Source organism: Nicotiana sylvestris, chromosome 2 (assembly GCF_000393655.2).
Source record: "Nicotiana sylvestris chromosome 2, ASM39365v2, whole genome shotgun sequence".
Classification (NCBI taxonomy): Eukaryota; Viridiplantae; Streptophyta; class Magnoliopsida; order Solanales; family Solanaceae; genus Nicotiana; species Nicotiana sylvestris.
In genome coordinates this window covers 3,535,982-3,556,019 of record NC_091058.1, presented here as the reverse complement: position 1 = coordinate 3,556,019, position 20,038 = coordinate 3,535,982, and the positions used below count along the sequence as shown (strand labels likewise).

At 33.5% G+C, this 20,038-nt stretch overlaps 1 protein-coding gene across 1 annotated transcript; it reads left to right on the top strand.

Moving 5' to 3' along the window:
• Positions 1 to 1,136: 1,136 nt before the first annotated feature.
• LOC104221906 (uncharacterized) lies at positions 1,137 to 4,386 on the top strand. Its single transcript, XM_009773055.2, has 5 exons — positions 1,137 to 1,485; positions 2,743 to 2,840; positions 2,951 to 3,271; positions 3,873 to 3,921; positions 4,134 to 4,386. Exons 1-5 carry the CDS (start codon positions 1,214 to 1,216, stop codon positions 4,216 to 4,218), a joined length of 825 nt encoding a protein of 274 aa, XP_009771357.1. The 5' UTR covers positions 1,137 to 1,213; the 3' UTR covers positions 4,219 to 4,386.
• Positions 4,387 to 20,038: the final 15,652 nt, after the last annotated feature.

Below are 20,038 nucleotides of genomic sequence, written 5' to 3'. Positions count from 1 at the left end.
AAATATGTAAATGTGATGATAATGACTAAAAAATCATCATTCCAGCACAGTACAACAACAACAACAACTTAGTATAATCCCACTTAGTGGGGTCAGGGGAGGGTAGTGTGTACGCAGACCTTACCCCTACCTTAGGGTAGAGAGGCTGTTTCCAAATAGACCCCTGGCATCCTTCCCTCCAAGTATAAAATGTAAATAGAGTTTCAGGCCAAGAAAGTATTGAAACTGAGATAGTATTATAATCATATCAAGCTTCATCAACTATCCCAACAAAAAGAAATTACTCCATTATGAAGTAAGAAAAGCTAAAAAATACTTTCAAAAGACTAAGAATATTTTTACTACAAAGAGAAAGACTAGAGGAAGAGACTAAGATTACTCTTCTCTTTCTCTTTAGAAACTTCGAAAAAACTAGATAGGAAATTGGATACAAAGTGGGATGATCTTTCTTCTACAAATATATGCATATTTATGGAAAAATTTCTACAAGACCTTGGTGAGAATTTGCAAGATAATATCAATATATCTACAAGACCCACTTCCAACCGAGAGGTTGTGAGTTCGAGTCTCCCAAGAGCAAGGTGGGAAGTTCTTGGAGGGAAGGATGTCGGGGGTCTATTTGGAAACAGTCTCTCTACCCTAGGGTAGGGGTAAAGTCTGCGTACACACTACCCTCCCCAGACCCCACTAAGTGGGATTATACTGGGTTGTTGTTGTTGTTGTTGTTGTAATATCAATATATCATATGGCCTTGATGAGAAATTGGCATTGGCAATTTCTCATGAAATTTTGGTGAGAATTTGCCATAACTTTTGTATCTCTTGACTTTGTGTAGACTTAGATGAAGTTGCCACGAATGTATCATTCTTCCTTGAACTGTAGGTTCTTTCTTTTTCTCTTTTTCTATGTATTATTCTTCTTGCAAGAATTGTTAGAAAAGTGCGAGAATAAGGTATAAATTGGTCCTTTTTTATATCTAAAATATTATATTTTTTATTAAAATATAAGAATAATTTATATCCATCAAAACCCCGCACCTCAAATATAGGGAAAAAATAAGAAGTAAAATTTGGAAAATAAGAGGGACTTGTTTACCTATTTCCTTTTCTAGTGGGGGTCAAAATAGAATTTATGCATCGTTAAACTGAGCTCCCACTTCATCTGCTTTGCCCTAACGAGAACTCAACTCAGCTTGTTACACTGCACAAAACCAATGGGGAAAAAAGCAAGCGGGGGAGGAGAAGGAGAAAGAGGAGAAGAAGGCGATAGCTCTAGTGGAAAAGAAGGTTTCAATTTGTTGGGGAAGCCGAGATTCAAAAAGTTGGAGAATGGCCGCTACAAATGCGTGGAAACAGGCCACGAGCTGCCGGCGCACGCCAGGGAATCTTATGCTCAAAGCAAGCACTGCCGATTGGGTCTAATTGATGCTGCTCTTTCTAAGAATAAACCTCCCCTCAACATGTTCGACCAAGACCCTTTCAATCGGTAAATTGAAACTGTTTCCTCTTTCCTTAATTATTCTTTTACTAGGGTTTTATAATATAAAGCTGTAAAATGAATTATTATTTTTTAAGTAATGGGGATTATATCTGCTGAATTTGGCGTACGACACACTGGTAATAGTTAAACCTTAATTAGGAACTTATAAAACTAGTGAAGCTCTATAGGAAAGAGGAGTAGATTAGTAGTTTGAAAAAAAATGAATTAATTGGAGCTTTCAATCTATAGCATTTTAACGATATCTTGCACACTCAAGCGAGTGAGAAGGGTTTATAAATATAAAGGAACCTTGCCTAAAAAATCCACAGAGTTATCCGGTATCTATTGCTGATGGGAGGTAGCAGGTATCGCATGGAATTAGTTGACGTGAGGTGCAAGTTGGTCTGTAAACCACAGTTATTAAAAAGAAATCCACAATTCTCCTAGTAGGTATATATCAGGTTGGTTCACTATTCATATTAACATAACGGAATATTGTATATTGAAATGCATTATAAAGCATATATACAGCTTAAGACCTTAGTATGACGTGTGAAAAGGAGAACCATGAGGTCTCTAGTTCAAATATCAGCGGAGGCAAAAAAAAAATATTAGGTGATTTCTTCTCATCTTCCTAAGCCTTGATGTTCGGAGTTATCCGGTGCCTGTACTAAGAATGGATTGGATCGAAACGACTTTCATGTTGAAGCCCTTTGTGTCTGTATTAATTTCTGAGCTCATGGAATCTCCATAGCCAATTTTCCATTTTTGATAGAAGGTGTTGTCTTTGGTACTACTATTATATTACACGATCCAGGAACTTCTATAACGTTGGCGTGATTCGGTTTGAGCAACAGATCCTGACGTGAGATATTTTCGAAATGAAAATAGAGTGGAAACATGAGTTGATCCATAATGAGTATTAGATTGAAGTTCTCTGGTGGGAGATGGTGCGGTGGAAGAGTTGAAGGGCGCACAAGTTGGGCCGGATACTACCGTAAAAAAAAAAAAAACTTAGTATTATGTGATAATTTAAATTGTGAAAAGTTGTAGCAATCTGTTGGAATACTTTGGCTCCTTATAAAAATAAAAACCTTGGATATACAATAGAAATTAGTCATTTGTTGCATGCTAGGACCAAAATATGTTGGAAATTATGGAGGAATATATATATATATATGTGTGTGTGTGTGTGTGTGTACTTTCCTATAGGGTTTCTGCAAGTTTTCATCCGTACTGTAATTTAATGTTCAATTCTTGCAGGTCAAAATTGATATGTAAATTAACAGGAGATACAGTTAATAAGTCTGAGGAGCACGTATGGAAGCATATGAGTGGGAAACGGTTCCTCAAAATGTTAGGTTTGTAATGAGCATCCAGTGACTTGTTTATAGGAAGGTCTGTGTATGTATATGATGTTCTTGTGCATTCTATCGAGTACCACTAATGATACATGCACTAATTTGAACAGAGAAAAGGGAAACTGAAAATGAAATTGCAAACGGAGGGCTAGAAAAGCAAACAGAAAAGCAAGGAGAAGACGGAGAAGCTAAGAAGACAGATAGCAAAGCTAATCGTCGGGACAAGAAGAAAAACAAAAAGAAAGAAACAGAAGATGCTAGCAAGATTATATCAGAAATAAGGGATTCTTCTGGAAAAAACAGTGACTCGGAAGAAGACGCCGAATTTTGGATGCCTCCAGCTGGTGAACGTTGGGACAATGATGATGGAGGTGATCGATGGGGATCTGGTTCAGAATCAGGACCAGAAGATGATGATGCTAATGTGGAAGGTATGTATTCTAAATTCCTTATTAATTCTGAAAAGGGAATAAGGTTGAAATTACCAAAAGCCCACATATAATTCTGTAAGCAGATACGTAAATACCTACACACTGCATACTAATTTGGCGACGGTGAGGCAAAGGGCTAACATTGCTCTTGCACAATCTTGAATGTGCTATTTTCTCTTCTTTATCTGAGCAAAATTATATTCTATACATACTGCTTGTGGCCTGTGAATTGCAGCTCATGCTCCAATATGATAGACTTAAACTTGATGGAGCTCAACATTAACTGTTTTTACCTTCTTACGGATATGTTCGCCTAATATTTTCCATCCCAATATGAGAAAATAGCTATTCGGTCGAAGTTATTCTGTTTTTTCCTTCTCATAAATATATTTCTTTTCTAAAGCCAATTGTTATACAACAAAATATTTAAGACCATACTGCATATGGTATAAAGCTCTGCGGATCAATAAGCATATACTGTGTATTGAGGTTTAGCTTAACAGCTTAAGTCGGCCTATATGTTTTTAGTTTTTCAGTACCAGTCTATTGAATTTGTATTTGATGAATGCATTAAAGATCTTACTACATTTTCTGTCACCAGATGGAGGAATTGAAGAGGATAGCCATGCTGCTGGAGAGCTTTCAAAGCGGTATAGTTATTTTTGTCGAACTTTTCATGCCTCCTGCTACACATTTTAAATTCGCAACCATTCCCTTCCCCTCTATTTTTGCACCCTTCCTCTCTTGAACTGGCATGTTTGAGGGAGTTAGAATCATGAATGATGACTGTACTTGTTTCTTTTTGTTTTGTAGATAAGCATTTAAATTTAACATGTGAGCATCAATTTTTGTTTCCTGGCAGGGCAAAACGCATGTCCCTTGAGATCGGACCCAGTAGCTTTGCCTCGAGGAAGAAGAAGAAGAAGACCAGTGCTACTGCTACATGATATTTGTCCTCCGAAAAAGCAATACAAATTTTGTTTATTTGCTAGGGTGTAGTTGCAATACCGCTTGCAAACTTGCTTGCTTCATTTTTGCATCTTTATTTTGCTTATTGCATGTTATTGAAGGAAAACATTTCTGCTATTAGTGCAAGTTATTGCTGTCTTTTTATATTTACTGCTCATCTTGGGTTGGATCCATCTGACCCTATGATTTCTGATATTATGCTATGCCAGCACAATGTTAATTTCCATGTGAATGGCCGATAGCTTAGAAGTTTCAAGTCTTAAAAACCATGACAAATGCCAGAGCAGCTTTCCGTGGATCCAGGTATTCTGTTTCTTTCAATTTTCAAATTGGATTAGGGTCAGGAGACTCGCTGAATAATTATATATTTTGTTGCATCTCTTAACTGAATAAGTGAAGATTGAGAACAGAAAAAAGAAAGAAAAGTTAATGGCTATCTCAAAGAGGCAACTTGGTGCTTGTACAAGTGCTGTCCGAATAGAGATAAGTAACTTGAATGTGAAGGAGATGTGTGTAAAAATTTATAGTTTGCACCCCGCTATTTAACCCATACCCTATTTTGTCAAAATATTTAATCTGTACCCAATATTGGAGAACTTCAGACAAAATTTTTAAGCTTATTCTTCTACTTCTTCTCTTCTTCTTCCCTATATACCAACTTTCAGCAATTGTCTTCCAGTTTCATGTTATGCGTTGATTTTTTCTTCCATTTTTTTTTAATTTCTTTTTAGGGAAGATCTGCTTCTCTCGATTCTGTCTTCCTTCTTTCTCTTTTTCCCCCCTTTTGCACATATCAATGTAAAGCTATTTTTTTTTGTCTTTGAATTAGTGCAGAAAGGGTTTATGGTTGTCTGTTGCCTTTTTTATGAGAATCACTAGATTATCAGAATTTAGTTTAGTATCTGTTTGAGCACAAATAGTAAATTCATCCACTAGAAAACCAAAGGAAGCACGAATTGCAAATTTAGATTTTTTGATTCAAAATCATTTGATTGAAATCCTTGGACCTGCATTCCTTGTCGGAAACGTGATTGAACATTCTCCGGAAGCGTGAAACACGAAGAAGCTATTAGGGATATAGTAGATATGCCCTAGATCCAATATCATATTTGATGTTTTGAACATATTTTTATAAAATATATATGGCATTTGATATTCTTTTATCATTGTTATTAATTGCTTGATTAATTTGATAAGGTCCTTGATTAAATTTTGAGACTTGACATTGTGATGGAGATCATGATAATGAGAGTAAAGTTTCTTATAATTTAATCTAAATTTGTTCTTGATCGTAGGATTATTAATTTGGACATTAGTAATCCGATTAGATCAATATTTATGTGATCGTCTTTATGGGATAAAGATTAGTTGATCTCATTAACTAAATTACATAGATAGATGATGCATATAGAGATATGATCATTGAACCGACTCATTGGATAATTCCTAATGGTTAGAATTACCATAAACTGTCAATAGGATATTCTCTTGAAGAATGTGATGTAACCGTTTCCTTTGACCTGAGATCGTCATAGTAATTGACAAGTTATTTATTGTGCTTTGATACTAGACACCTATGGTCCTAGGGCGATAGTTGAAAGGATATTGGGTATGATTAAATGCTTGTAGAATTAGTGATTGTTCGAGATGGAATCTGTCAACTCTTGGTAATGAGTTTAAGCTCCATGTTGTCATGAATTATAAACGACCAAACTAAGACCTTGGCCGGGGCAATTGAATGAAAGAAGAAAAGAGTTTCTTAGATCATTCAATGGTCGAATATATTTGACATGGACACATAGTTGGTCGCCTATTAGGATTTGACAGTTGAACCATATCCTAGGGTGATCCAGAGTTATAAGGACAGAAGGAATTACTACATTATTCTTCTACTGGTTCTTGAGAGTAAATTGTATACTTCATTCTATCCGGTCGTTAAGGAGTGTTGCTAGACGCCACCCTTGATTAGTATATTGATGTGATTACTACTGGTTTAGTATTGAACCTATGGGTCGCACACTAACGAGTGTTCTGATCTTTGCTAAAGGATTTATTATTTTGTTATTTGATGATTAAATTATAGAATTTAATTAGTCAAATAAATTATTAGTCCAAATGAAATATTATTATAACCTTTGCTAGCACAGAGGATATAATTAATATTGTGAACAAATTGAAATTTTCCATTTGGAATAGAAATTGAATTATATCTCTTGGTTGAAATATATATATATATATATATATATATATATATATATATATTTGTATAAGATGTATATAAAATATAATATTAATAAATGACTTGGTAAGTAATTCCAATTTGGAATTGGATTATTTCACGTGCAATTAATCCCATTTGGAATGGGATTAATATTTTGTAAATGTGAAAACAACTGATTCCAATTTTGAGTTGGAACAATCACGTGACTGTTCGGCAAAACCCATTTGAATGGGATTCGAATTTTTGTGGAAAATTATACAAAGTTTATTTTTGGAATAAATTTACCCTAAGTAAATCATTACCTCACCCAAATAGGAAAATGGTTTATAGGTGATGCTATATAAAGGGTGATGGAGAAAATTTGCCGGCATATTATTATTCTTGAGAAGAAAAACACTTTGTGAAAGTGAGAGTGCAATACAAAGCCAAGAGAGAAAATACAATTACAAGAAAAGTGTTTCTTGTTCTTCTATCTTTGAGTTGAGATTTTTGAGAAAAATTTCAGCACAAGTTTTCCGTTCAATTTGTTCGCGGGTTTCGTTGATCAAAGAGTTGATAGCAAGGATCAGTCTCGGTGTGGATACACATAGAGTCTTCGCACTATCGAAGAATTTGAAACAAGACTTTCTTCACCAGGTACGTCTTAGATCCGATTTATTGATATGTAAATAAATTTTAAATATGAAAAGATCTGCCTAGGATTGTTATTGTCTTTCGCTGCGTGTTACGAACACCTATACGCAATCCTTCAGTGGTATCAGAGCAGTGGTTTATTGTGTCTAAAATTTATTTACGAAATACTTTAATATCATATTTGAAAAGTTCAAATCATAATACATGTGTCTTGTGCGATAGTCAAATCGTTTGAATGTTGATATTATTTTATTGTAGATAAAATATGTATTCATATAACTATTGAGATAGTTCATAACTTGAATTTGAAATTATGTATTAGATACGATGAGAATCTATAATCGGTTACATGATTCTATTGTTATTTTAATTGTTATTAATTCATGAGATGTTAATTAATAATAATATTCTGGCATGAATTCTTTTTATGTGATATATAAGATAAACATGTTAGAGGATGTTGAATTTCGTTTTTATGTCATGTGCTTGTTCATTACATAATTCTGAATTATTTATTACATGTGATGTAAATTAATTAAGGACTAAGCGTGTAGACAACTTGAACTAAATTCACACGCTATAAAAGATTTGATCTTCATGTTATTAAAAATTGTTTTAGTAACAATTCCCTCTTACTAAAATTTGAGTTCTTAAATAATAAAATATAAGATATTTTATTCTGGAGCTATCCATCAAGGTAAATAATTTTACTTATTTCTTGTTTATAAGGAGCGGCCTGACTACCAGGAGACTTATAGTTTGAGAATATGTTAAAATTATTTATTGCATTAGATGTATAGATTGAAAGAATTATTCAATTTTACACTAAACGCCTGGACCATCCGGGGGAGTATAAAATTTAATAAGTTCTTTGCTATCATGATGGTTGAACTCAACTATGCCAATAGGATCGACCTGACTATCAGGGGGCTATTTGACATAGAGCTATTTAAGGAAATTGTATGGGGAGACAATTGGTAAGAGTACCTACCTTTAAAATATATGTGAGAAACGACTTGACTTCCAAGGGGCTCATACATATTGTTAAAGGATTCCTTTACTCCACTAATAGAAATAAAGATTTCGTAAACTATAATGAGGGTAAATAGTTTAAAATAATTAGTGGAAATATCATTTAGATAAAAGTCCATGTCTTTATGATATATGCAAATATGTTCTTATATTATTGCCTTTTCCTTTCTATATTTTAGATTTCTCAATATGTCTGTTATATCACTGTGCGAAATACTTGAGACCAACAAGTTGGTAGGACCAAACTTTGATGACTGGTATAGAAATTTGAGAATTGTTCTCATGCATGAAAAGCTCATTGATGTGATCGATAAGCCTGCAAAGATAATCCCACCAGAGAATGATGTTCAAGGCACCAAGGTTTATCAGAAATACTTGGAAGAATGCCTTGCTATTAAACACATCATTCTCGCTTCTATGAGTTCTGAACTCCAGAGGAAACATCAGAATATGGATCCAATTGCAATCATTGAATATCTTAAGAAGATGGTTGATACACAATTGGACATTGAAAACTCTCCAGTTGTACCCCTTGTCAATTATATGATTGTTCTTACAGAAGAACATGAGAAGTTGGGGTACAAGCTTGGTAAAGAGCTTTCTGAAGATTTGATCTTGCAGTCAGTATATGATGCTGAATGTTTTCACTGTAAGAAGAAAGAGCATTGGAAGAGAAATTGCAAGGAGTATCTTGCAACTCTAAAGGACAAGAAACAAGGTGAGATATTAATGAAAAATGTTTTCAAGGTCTCTTTAGCTACTACTAATTCTTCACTGTGGATATTAGATACTGGCAATGGTTATAACATCTGTAATATGTTACAAGGGTTTAAGATAAGTAGGAGGCTAAAGAAAGGAGAAGTTAATCTACAAGTTGGAAATGGTGCAAAAGTTGCGGCCGTAGCTGTAGGATCGATTTCTTTAATAATGCCTACGGGCAAAGTACTTATGTTGGATGATTGTTATTACGTTCCTAAATTTGTTTCGAACATAATTTCAGCTTCTATGTTAGACAAACGTGGTTTTCGCATTAATATAGGCAATGGTATTTGCTCTATTTATTATAGTGATAATTTATATGTGAATGGCTATCTCCAACATGACGTTTATGTCTTACCTAATGTGAATGCTAATTCGATTATGCATGTTTCAAGTCTTAAGAGGAAAAGAGATGATCAAGTAAATCATGCATACCTTTGGCATTGTAGGCTTGGTCATATTGGAGAGAAAAGAATTAACAAGTTGTACAAGGAAGGGTACCTTGACAAATATGATTTTGAATCATATCCAACTTGTGAATCTTGTCTCAAAGGAAAAATGACCAAATCTCCATTTACTGGAAGTGGAGAAAGAGCTTCTGAATTATTGGGACTAATTCATACAGATGTTTGTGGACCCATGAAAATTCAAGCTAGAGGTGGATATTCTTACTTCATCACCTTCACTGATGATATGTCAAGATATGGATTTGTGTATCTATGAAACACAAGTCTGAATCTTTTGAAATGTTCAAAAGGTTCCGTAGTGAAGTTGAGAAGCAGACTGGTAAAAGTATCAAAGTACTAAGGTCTGATAGAGGTGGAGAATATCTTAGTGAAGATTTTACCAGATATCTCAGAGAGAATGAGATTCTCTCACAGTGGACACATCCAGGCACACCACAACACAATGGTGTGTATGAAAGGAGAAATCGAACCTTATTAGATATGGTGAGATCTATGATGGGGTTCACTGATCTTCCAATAAATTTATGGGGATATGCTTTGGAAGCAGCAACATACTTACTTAATAAAGTTCCCACTAAGTCAGTCTCTACAACACCATATGAGATATGGAAAGGATGTAAGCCTAACCTTAAACATATTAAAGTTTGGGGTTGTCCAGCTTATGTTAAGAGACTACAGTCTGATAAACTTGACTCAAGATCAGATAAGTGTAGGTTCATTGGGTATCCCAAGGAAACAATGGGATATTATTTCTATCACCCTTCTGACCATAAAGTGTTTGTGGCTAGAGGAGCAACCTTTTTGGAAAGGGAATTTCTTTTAGAAGGAAATTATAATGGAGAAATAGAACTTGATGAAGTTCAAGAAACTAATGAATCAACACAATATAAAGATCATGAGACCCAAGTTGAAGAACCTTTATTGGATGTTTTGAAGTTGCCAAGGAAGTTGCCATCTTCAACGGTTGAAGTTCAAGAACTAACTGAAGTTCAAGAACAGGTTAATGAACCAGTTCTAAACCAAATTGAACAACAACCAAATCCAGCACAAGGTGAAGAGGTTGTACAAGTACCTCTTAGAAGGTCTACACGAGAACGTCATGTACCAACTAGATTAAATTTATTGGTACAAGATGATGTATCAAATGAGGTTGATCATAATGATGATGACCCTAAGACCTATGAAGAGGCTATACAAAGTTCTGATTATGAGAAGTGGCAAAAGGCCATGGAATCCGAAATGGAATCTATGAAGGAAAATAAAGTATGGACTTTAGTTGAACCTTCAAAGGATATAAAACCTATAGGTTGTAAATGGGTTTTTAAGAAAAAGATTGGAGCAGACGGAAAGGTGAAGACCTATAAAGCCCGTCTTGTTGCCAAGGGATATCGTCAGAAAGAAGGAGTCGACTATGACGAGACTTTCTCTCCCGTGGCAATGCTCAAATCAATTCGGATTTTGCTTGTTATAGCAGCATACTATGATTATGAAATATGGCAAATGGATGTGAAAACAGCTTTCCTTAATGGTGAGCTAGAAGAGGATGTGTACATGACACAACCTGAAGGTTTCACATCTCCGTCTGATCATAATAAAATTTGTAAGCTACAAAGATCCATTTATGGATTAAAGCAAGCTTCTCGAAGTTGGAATATTCGATTTAACAAGACAATTGAAAAGTTCAATTTTGTTAGATGCGAAGAAGAACCTTGTGTGTACAAAAAGGTTAGTGGGAGCACAATTATATTCTTAGTGTTGTATGTTGATGATATATTGCTCATAGGGAATGATATACCGGCATTGCAAAGTACCAAGATTTGGCTATCTGAACAGTTCTCCATGAAAGACTTGGGAGAAACAGCTTATATATTAGGAATAAAGATCTATAGAGATAGATCTAGGAAGCTGCTTGGACTTTCCCAGTCTTTGTACATTGATACCATCTTAAAGAGGTATAATATGGATAATTCCAAAAGAGGCTATCTACCGATAGACACTGGAATTACTCTCAGTAGGGAGGATTGTCCTAAAACACCTAAAGAGAGAGAACGCATGAGTAGGATCCCATACGCTAGTGCAGTGGGACTTATCATGTATACCATGACATGTACACGTCCTGATGTGGCTTATGCACTTGGAGTGACAAGCCGCTATCAGGCAGATCCTGGTGAGGAACATTGAAAGGTGGTGAAGACCATTCTTAAGTACTTAAGAAGGACTAAAGACCAATTCCTCATCTATGGAGATTCTGAGTTGAAACTTGAAGGTTATACTGATGTAAGTTTCTCTTCAGATAGAGATGATAGCAAATCTATTTCTGGTTATGTATTCACCTTAAATGGTGGTGCAGTGAGTTGGAAAAGTTCCAAACAAGCTACAGTAGCTGATTCAGTGACTGAAGCAGAATATATAGCAGCTAGTGAAACTGCTAAGGAAGCTGTATGGATGAAAAAGTTCTTAACTGAACTTGGTGTGGTTCCTTCAATAGAAGGTGCGGTTCCACTGTTGTGTGACAATACTGGAGCCATTGCTCAAGCAAAAGAACCAAGATCACACCAAAAGTCCAAACACGTTCTGCGAAGGTATCACTTGATAAGAGAGATCATTGAACGTGGAGACGTCGAGATTCAAAAGGTTGATGGAAAAGAAAATGCTGCAGACCCATTCACTAAAGCTCTTGGCGCAAAGGAGTTTGACAAACACAAGTGGAAATTGGGAATGAAGTACAAGAGCGATTGGCTCTAGTGCAAGTGGGAGATTATTAGGGATATAGTAGATATGTCTTAGATCCAATATCATATTTGATGTTTTGAACATATTTTTATAAAATATATATGGCATTTGATATTCTTTTATCATTGTTATTAATTGCTTGATTAATTTGATAAGGTCATTGATTAAATTTTGAGACTTGACATTGTGATGAAGATCATGATAATGAGAGTAAAGTTTCTTATAATTTAATCTAAATTTGTTCTTGATCGTAGGATTATTAATTTGGACATTAGTAATCCGATTAGATCAATATTTATGTGATCGTCTTTATGGGATAAAGATTAGTTGATCTCATTAACTAAATTACATAGATAGATGATGCATATAGAGATATGATCATTGAACCGACTCATTGGATAATTCCTAATGGTTAGAATTACCATAAACTGTCAATAGGATATTCTCTTGAAGAATGTGATGTAACCGTTTCCTTTGACCTGAGATCGTCATAGTAATTGACAAGTTATTTATTGTGCTTTGATACTAGACACCTATGGTCCTAGGGCGATAGTTGAAAGGATATTGGGTATGATTAAATGCTTGTAGAATTAGTGATTGATCAAGATGGAATCTGTCAACTCTTGGTAATGAGTTTAAGCTCCATGTTGTCATGAATTATAAACGACCAAACTAAGACCTTGGCCAGGGCAATTGAATGAAAGAAGAAAAGAGTTTCTTAGGTCATTCAATGGTCGAATATATTTGACATGGACACATAGTTGGTCGCCTATTAGGATTTGACAGTTGAACCATATCCTAGGGTGATCCAGAGCTATAAGGACAAAAGGAATTACTACATTATTCTTCTACTGGTTCTTGAGAGTAAATTGTATACTTCATTCTATCCGGTCGTTAAGGAGTGTTGCTAGACGCCACCCTTGATTAGTATATTGATGTGATCAATTTACTACCGGTTTAGTATTGAACCTATGAGGTCGCACACTAAGGAGTGTTCTGATCTTTGCTAAAGGATTTATTATTTTGTTATTTGATGATTAAATTATAGAATTTAATTAGTCAAATAAATTATTAGTCCAAATGAAATATTATTATAATCTTTGCTAGCACAGAGGATATAATTAATATTGTGAACAAACTGAAATTTTCCATTTGGAATAGAAATTGAATTATATCTCTTGGTTGAAATAATATATATATATATATATAATTAATATTTATTTTGTATAAGATGTATATAAAATATAATATTAATAAATGGCTTGGTAAATAATTCCAATTTGGAATTGGATTATTTCATGTGCAATTAATCCCATTTGGATGGGATTAATATTTTGTAAATATGAAAACAACTGATTCCAATTTTGAGTTGGAACAATCACGTGACTGTTCGGCAAAACCCATTTGAATGGGATTCGAATTTTTGTGGAAAATTATACAAAGTTTATTTTTGGAATAAATTTACCCTAAGTAAATCATTACCTCACCCAAATAGGAAAAGGGTTTATAGGTGATGCTATATAAAGGGTGATGGAGAAAATTTGCCGGCATATTATTATTCTTGAGAAGAAAAACACTTTGTGAAAGTGAGAGTGCAATACAAAGCCAAGAGAGAAAATACAATTATAAGAAAAGTGTTTCTTGTTCTTCTATCTTTGAGTTGAAATTTTTGAGAAAAATTTCAGCACAAGTTTTCCGTTCAATTTGTTCGCGGGTTTCGTTGATCAAAGAGTTGATAGCAAGGATCAGTCTCGGTGTGGATGCACATAGAGTCTTTGCACTATCGAAGAATTTGAAACAAGACTTTCTTCACCAGGTACGTCTTAGATCCGACCTATTGATATGTAAATAAATTTTAAACATGAAAAGATCTACCTAGGATTGTTATTGTCTTCCGCTGCGTGTTACGAACACCTATACGCAATTTTTCAGAAGCATCCCGGGATTCAGTTGTCGTCTAAAGTTTGCAACTGTCTGGCGTAACTTCAAAAAAAATTATCTGAAGTTCAAATTGATTTTGTCTGAAGTTTGCATTACAAACTGAAGAACATTAGACAAATTAGTTTGCACTATGAATTAAAGTTTGTCCAATTGCCTTTACAAGTCAAAGCAAAACTTCAGGTGAAAATATATGAAGTTTTGTTTTGATAAGGCCACACTTTGTGCAAAAAAAATTCTGAAGTTCAAAAGACATAATTTTTGCCACTTCAGACCTATATGTCCGAAGTTGTCCAAAAAATAGGTAGACTTGCAATCTTTTTTTGCAAAGGATCCAAAAATTGGGTATAAATGCAAAGAGGAATTTTTAGAAATCACTATTGTTTAGTGGCTATTAACTTCTTATAGCTACCATATACATAATTACTTCCTATAGCTACTATTCAGTTGTTACGGTAGTGTATTCGTTGTATTAAAAAACGCTTAAAAATCAGGGTAATCCAATTGTACGCGCATGTATATTCACATGTATTCGCGCCATGTATTCATGAATACAACAGCAAAAAGCGCCTAAAATTAGGGCAGTCCAGTTGTACGCGCATGTATTCACATGTATTCGCGTGAATACAACAGTAAAAAACGCTTAAAATCAGGGTAGTCCAGCTGTACGCGCATGTATTCACATGTATTTGCGTCATGTATTCATGAATACAACAACAAAAAGCGCCTAAAATCAGGGCAGTCTAACTGTACGCGCATGTATTCACATGTATTTACGTTGTTGTATTCATGAGTATAACAGTAAAAAGCACCTAAATTCAGGACAATTAAGCTGTATGCACATGTATTCACATGTATTCGCGCCATGTATTCACAAAGCAGCATAGAGACAAGGGTGCAATTCTAACTTGCAAGTAAAACTCTTTCATTATTTGAAAATTTCTTGCACTTTCTCATAAGGATCACATTCTTCCTTACATGTGAACAAAAAGGTGATGGGCATAATTATTTTGACTTTGGGGTATTATCCAATTGACGAGAGCGGCAAGAACATGGAAACTCATGAAACACCCAGTATCTTTACCCCATATCTGGTCTAAGTTTGCAATGATCTTATACTTTTTTTTTATGTGAGCTTTGACTAATATTTTAAAATGCATTTTTTTCCATTATATTGACTCAAGAAGAATTGTAATTTATAGTATTTTTTGCATAGTTTTTGAATACTCAAATTTTAATTTCAAAATATTAAGTTGATCTAATCCCAATTTAGTTAGGAAGTTTAGTCAAATTAACTCTATAATAACGTGCGTTCTCTTATTCATTGCATGAAGACGTTCTTTTTAGCCTATGCAGAAGGGACATGAGACACGAGAATCATCATAATCAACTGTTTTTATTTCTGAAATTCATCTCTTTCACTCATCTTTTGCTATAAAAAGACACAAGAGTACAATCAAGCATCCTTTCTTTCATTCTAAATTTCGCCTATATTTGTTTTTTTTTCTTTAGAAAATAATATTTGGGATTTGTAATAAGATTTCACGGAAATAAATAAGAAAGGAAAAAACCAAAGTCCGGTATGATCCGAAGTATGATCCCACAAGTATGATCCGGAGAGAATAATGTGTACACAGATCTTACTATTACCTTGTGGAGGTAAAGAAGTTGTTTTCAATAGACCATTGGCACAAGGAAAGTATAATCACAACAATTTAGAAAACGAAATACCGTAGTAAAGGAACCATGGAAAAGAAAACAGTAACAATAGCAAAATAATAAGAAAACCAAAGTAGAAGAAATATTAAATAGTAATAAAAATTTAAGAATAAAAAAATGCAAAAAGCCTATGCTATTTCTCTTATAGTGCTATCCAATTTCATGATAATTGATAATGATGGAATCTTAAAAAAGGTAATGACCACCAAACTTCAATCATTTTCCACTAAAAAAAAAGACCCAACAAAAGAAACTTCCATGTGCCTACCTAAGTCACAAAAAAGCTACTTTTTACATTTGTTAATTAGAGAAAGTTTAGTTCCTTTCTGATAAATCCTTTTCTCTTTACTCCATTTTTTCAAACAGATTCGAGATTTTATTCACTAGTTTTAAACCCCACAACTCATTCGATAAAATGCTGCACAGAATCTAGTTTCGGCTGCACAGGTATATCTCAGTTTTGGGCTTTTGGCTGTTCAATTGATCCGATCCTTTCCCGAACCCCGCGCATAACAGTGTGAAACCCGTTGTGTAACAAGGTTGGATTTTGACTTAGAATTTTCTGGTTTTTACTTGCATACAAAGTTATTGGTTGATTGACGTTTCTCTCATTTTATTATTGAATTTGGTATTATTATTATAGAGTTACGTATCTTCTCTTAAACTGCATTTTGCAATTTCTGTGAAAGATCACAATATTAGCATCATGTGCACGGCAAGGTAATATGCGCCTTTTTTTGACTTTTGGTTTGTTACCTATAGACTTAGCAAATCAACACGGAAACTTAAAAAACACAATTTTCTTCCTCCCTTAATTTCTTATTCTTTTTTTAAAATAAAAAAACAATATTAATTACAAATCATGATAAAAGGAAAAATCTTTTGAAATATTTGAAGTTATTATTAGTATGAGTACTATTATTATCTTAGAAATTCATGCTGAAATCATGATATGGTCCCCGAAAGGAGGAAAAGGATGGGACCAAGTAGAAATTAATTTGAATAGATAGAAAGACAATTCATTAAACTTACAGCTTGTTTGGATGATTGTTACATATTGTATCGTATCATATTATTACTTTAAATAAGATGTTTGTTATGATTGCTATTTAAATTTTATTGTATCATATCGTTATATCTGTCATTACGTAACGACGAAATGTGTCACTTTATGTAACGACCAGTTTGGTGTGGTCGCGTCGTTACCTTGTTTTTTTCTCTCAATCTCACCCTTCATTATAATTAAATAATTTTATCCTATATTTTCATATAATAATTTTACCCCGTATCATAATTTTTATTTATAATATTACAAGTTTATTCTTCATATTGCTGGTGCATGCATGATATCATGAAACGACGTCAAACGATATAATCTATCCAAATATTGTATTCATCAAACAATACAATACAATACAGTACAATGCAATACAATACAATACGATACATTATGAAACGATACGTAACAACCATCCAAACAACTTGTTAGGAGCAGTGTCTTTAGACACGGATTCAAAATTTAAATTTAATGAATTTGATATTTAAGATTCCTAGAAGTAAATTCATTATACTTTAAAACTCAAATGTTCAAATATAATATTTAGGAACCTAAATTTTATTATAATTTTAGTTTATTTTTACACGAATGTATTTCACGCTCAAAATATTAGTTTTAGATGAGCCAAAAACCGAAGAGATGACCATTTATGGATAAGGCGCAATGACTTGTTAGAGCATCACGTCACATAGGCAGGACCATATGAGGACATAATTCAAATACTTTCACATTTAAGATAAATTATAGTACATTTTAACCATTTACTTCAAATAATTTTGCATTTAAGATCAGTTTGACCAATTAATTTTTTCAAATATTTTTTATTTCTCGAATTTTCTGCACTTTCACACATTTTTGAGATCAAAAAGTCAAATACAATAGTATAATTATGCATCCTTCTTTAATTTGACTTGCAAATAGAACAATATAGGACGACAATCCAGCTTGTTTGGATGATTGTTACCCATTGTATTGTATCGTATTGTTACTTTAAATACAATATTTGTTTTGATTGTTACTTAAATTTTATTGTATCGTATCGTTAAATCCATCGTTACATAACGACGAAATGTGTCACTTTAGGTAACGACCGATTTGGTGCGGTCACGTCGTTACCTTATTTTTTTCTCTCAATCTCACCCTTTATTATCATTAAATTATTTTATTTTATCATTTACCCTGTCTTTTATATAGTAATTTTACCTTGTATCATAATTTTTCTTTATAATATTGCAAGTTTATTCTTCATATTGTTGGTGTGTGATATCATGAAACAATGGCAAACGACACAATCTATCCAAACACTGTATTTATCAAACGATACAGTACAATACAATACAATATAATACAATATATATTGCAACATAATTTTTCTTTATAATATTGCAAGTTTATTCTTCATATTGTTGGTGTGTGATATCATGAAACAATGGCAAACGACACAATCTATCCAAACACTGTATTTATCAAACGATACAGTACAATACAATACAATATAATACAATACATTATGAAACGATGCGTAGTAACCATCCAAACAAGATGGAAAGGGAAAGGGATAGGGAAAATAAGCTTACTAGAAACTTAGAAAATGGAGCATTTCCAATTATCATGAAAAATACAAAAGTGTGAATGATTCGCTACAGGAAATAACTTTTGTATTTCTCTAAGTTTAATATATAAATAGTTAACTACCAACAACCACCAAATTAAGGGTTTGGTCTTACACAGTGTATGACCAAAAAATAGATCTTAGATTTTATACAATTAGATTTGTTGAAAAATAATATTAATCATAGTCAACACATTAATATTTAATGATAGATCTAGCACTTTGAGGCCCATTTACCGTATATTATTCAAGCAGTCATAGGACAATAATGAAACTGTAATCAAATAGAAACTGTAACGAAGAGCAATAAATAATAATAAATGACTTTTAAATAGTAAATGAGATAAAGACAACCCGACAAAGATAGGTTTTCGGATACTTTCTAACAATGATGGATGATAATGAGCAATCTTATATTCCCATCCTTCTTGGATCGGATGAGAGGGATAAAAAAAAAGTGTAAATCAAGCTTTGTTTATATTTAATAAAGTGAGAAACTAATACAGAGAATGTTGATGAAATTCTTTACAAAAGGTCCAATCCTTTTTTATGATCTACATCTCTTCCTATTTATAAGGACACATGAATCACAAAACCCTAGATAGTACAACAGAGGCTGATCGTCACTTCGTGCTGAGAGTTGACGCTTATCCTCATCCTCGTCTTCTGCCAATCCGGTTCGACCTCGACTTCGCTTTATCTTTCACCTTTGACTTTGACATTCTGGAATCATATCGACACAAATTAGTTATACAAGTTCATATTATTTTTTATGAGTGTAGTTGGACCAATTCGCCGCATGTCAACAAAAATGGACAGAGGAGGGTGAACTACCTTTTGTGCAGAATCCTACTTGAACAGTATTTCACGTTTTAGATCATTTTGACCAACGAAGTGTATTTTTCACATTTCAATTCATTTTGACCAACTAATTATTTGCTTTCAAATATTTTCTTCCCTTTCTAAATTTTCACCTATTACCATTTTTTTTCACAAATTACTAGCTTGTTTAGCCAGGCTTCTAAAATTAACTTATTTTTCAAAAAAGTACTTTTGACAAGAAGTAGTTTTTGTTTGATTTATTAATTTGAAAAGTACCTTTGAGCAACTATTACTGTTTGATCAAATTTTTAAAAAAACATTTCTTGTATTTTTTCAAAAGTATTTTTGAAAAAAGTGCTTTTGAAAAAAATGCTTTTGGAAAGCCCGCAAGGGTTGGCTGAGTTGGTTGAGCAAATGGTTTCCCACATAGGAGACCCTCACCAGCAACCTCTTCAGTCAGAGCTTATCACACCGGGCTTGTCTTGTATAGTTTGCATCTTATGTAATTTACACGTTATTGCATAGTAAACAAGTTACCCAGTGCATACCCGAAGGATTCGAGTAACGGCTGCAATTTCGCTAAAAAATTTCCACAAAAAAAAAATACTTTTAGAAAAAGTTATCTTTTTCTACTTCTAAAAAACTGTTTTTAATTCTATTTAAAAATATTTCTTTCCAGTCACAGATAATATTTATTCACGCCGAATGTGTAACGTGATGGCACGGAAGCAAACAAGAGAAAGCATGACCAGTAAAATAAGAGGCCTAGGGCCATAGGAGCCTATCTTTTTATCCAGCTGATAAT

Bases quoted from the DNA above. Each gene is read 5' to 3' on its own strand.
- LOC104221906 (XM_009773055.2), top strand. From the start codon at position 1,214: ATGGGGAAAAAAGCAAGCGGGGGAGGAGAAGGAGAAAGAGGAGAAGAA. The intron at 1,486-2,742 runs GTAAATTGAAAC...CAATTCTTGCAG, and splicing joins GACCAAGACCCTTTCAATCG to GTCAAAATTGATATGTAAAT. The intron at 3,272-3,872 runs GTATGTATTCTA...TTCTGTCACCAG, and splicing joins TGATGATGCTAATGTGGAAG to ATGGAGGAATTGAAGAGGAT.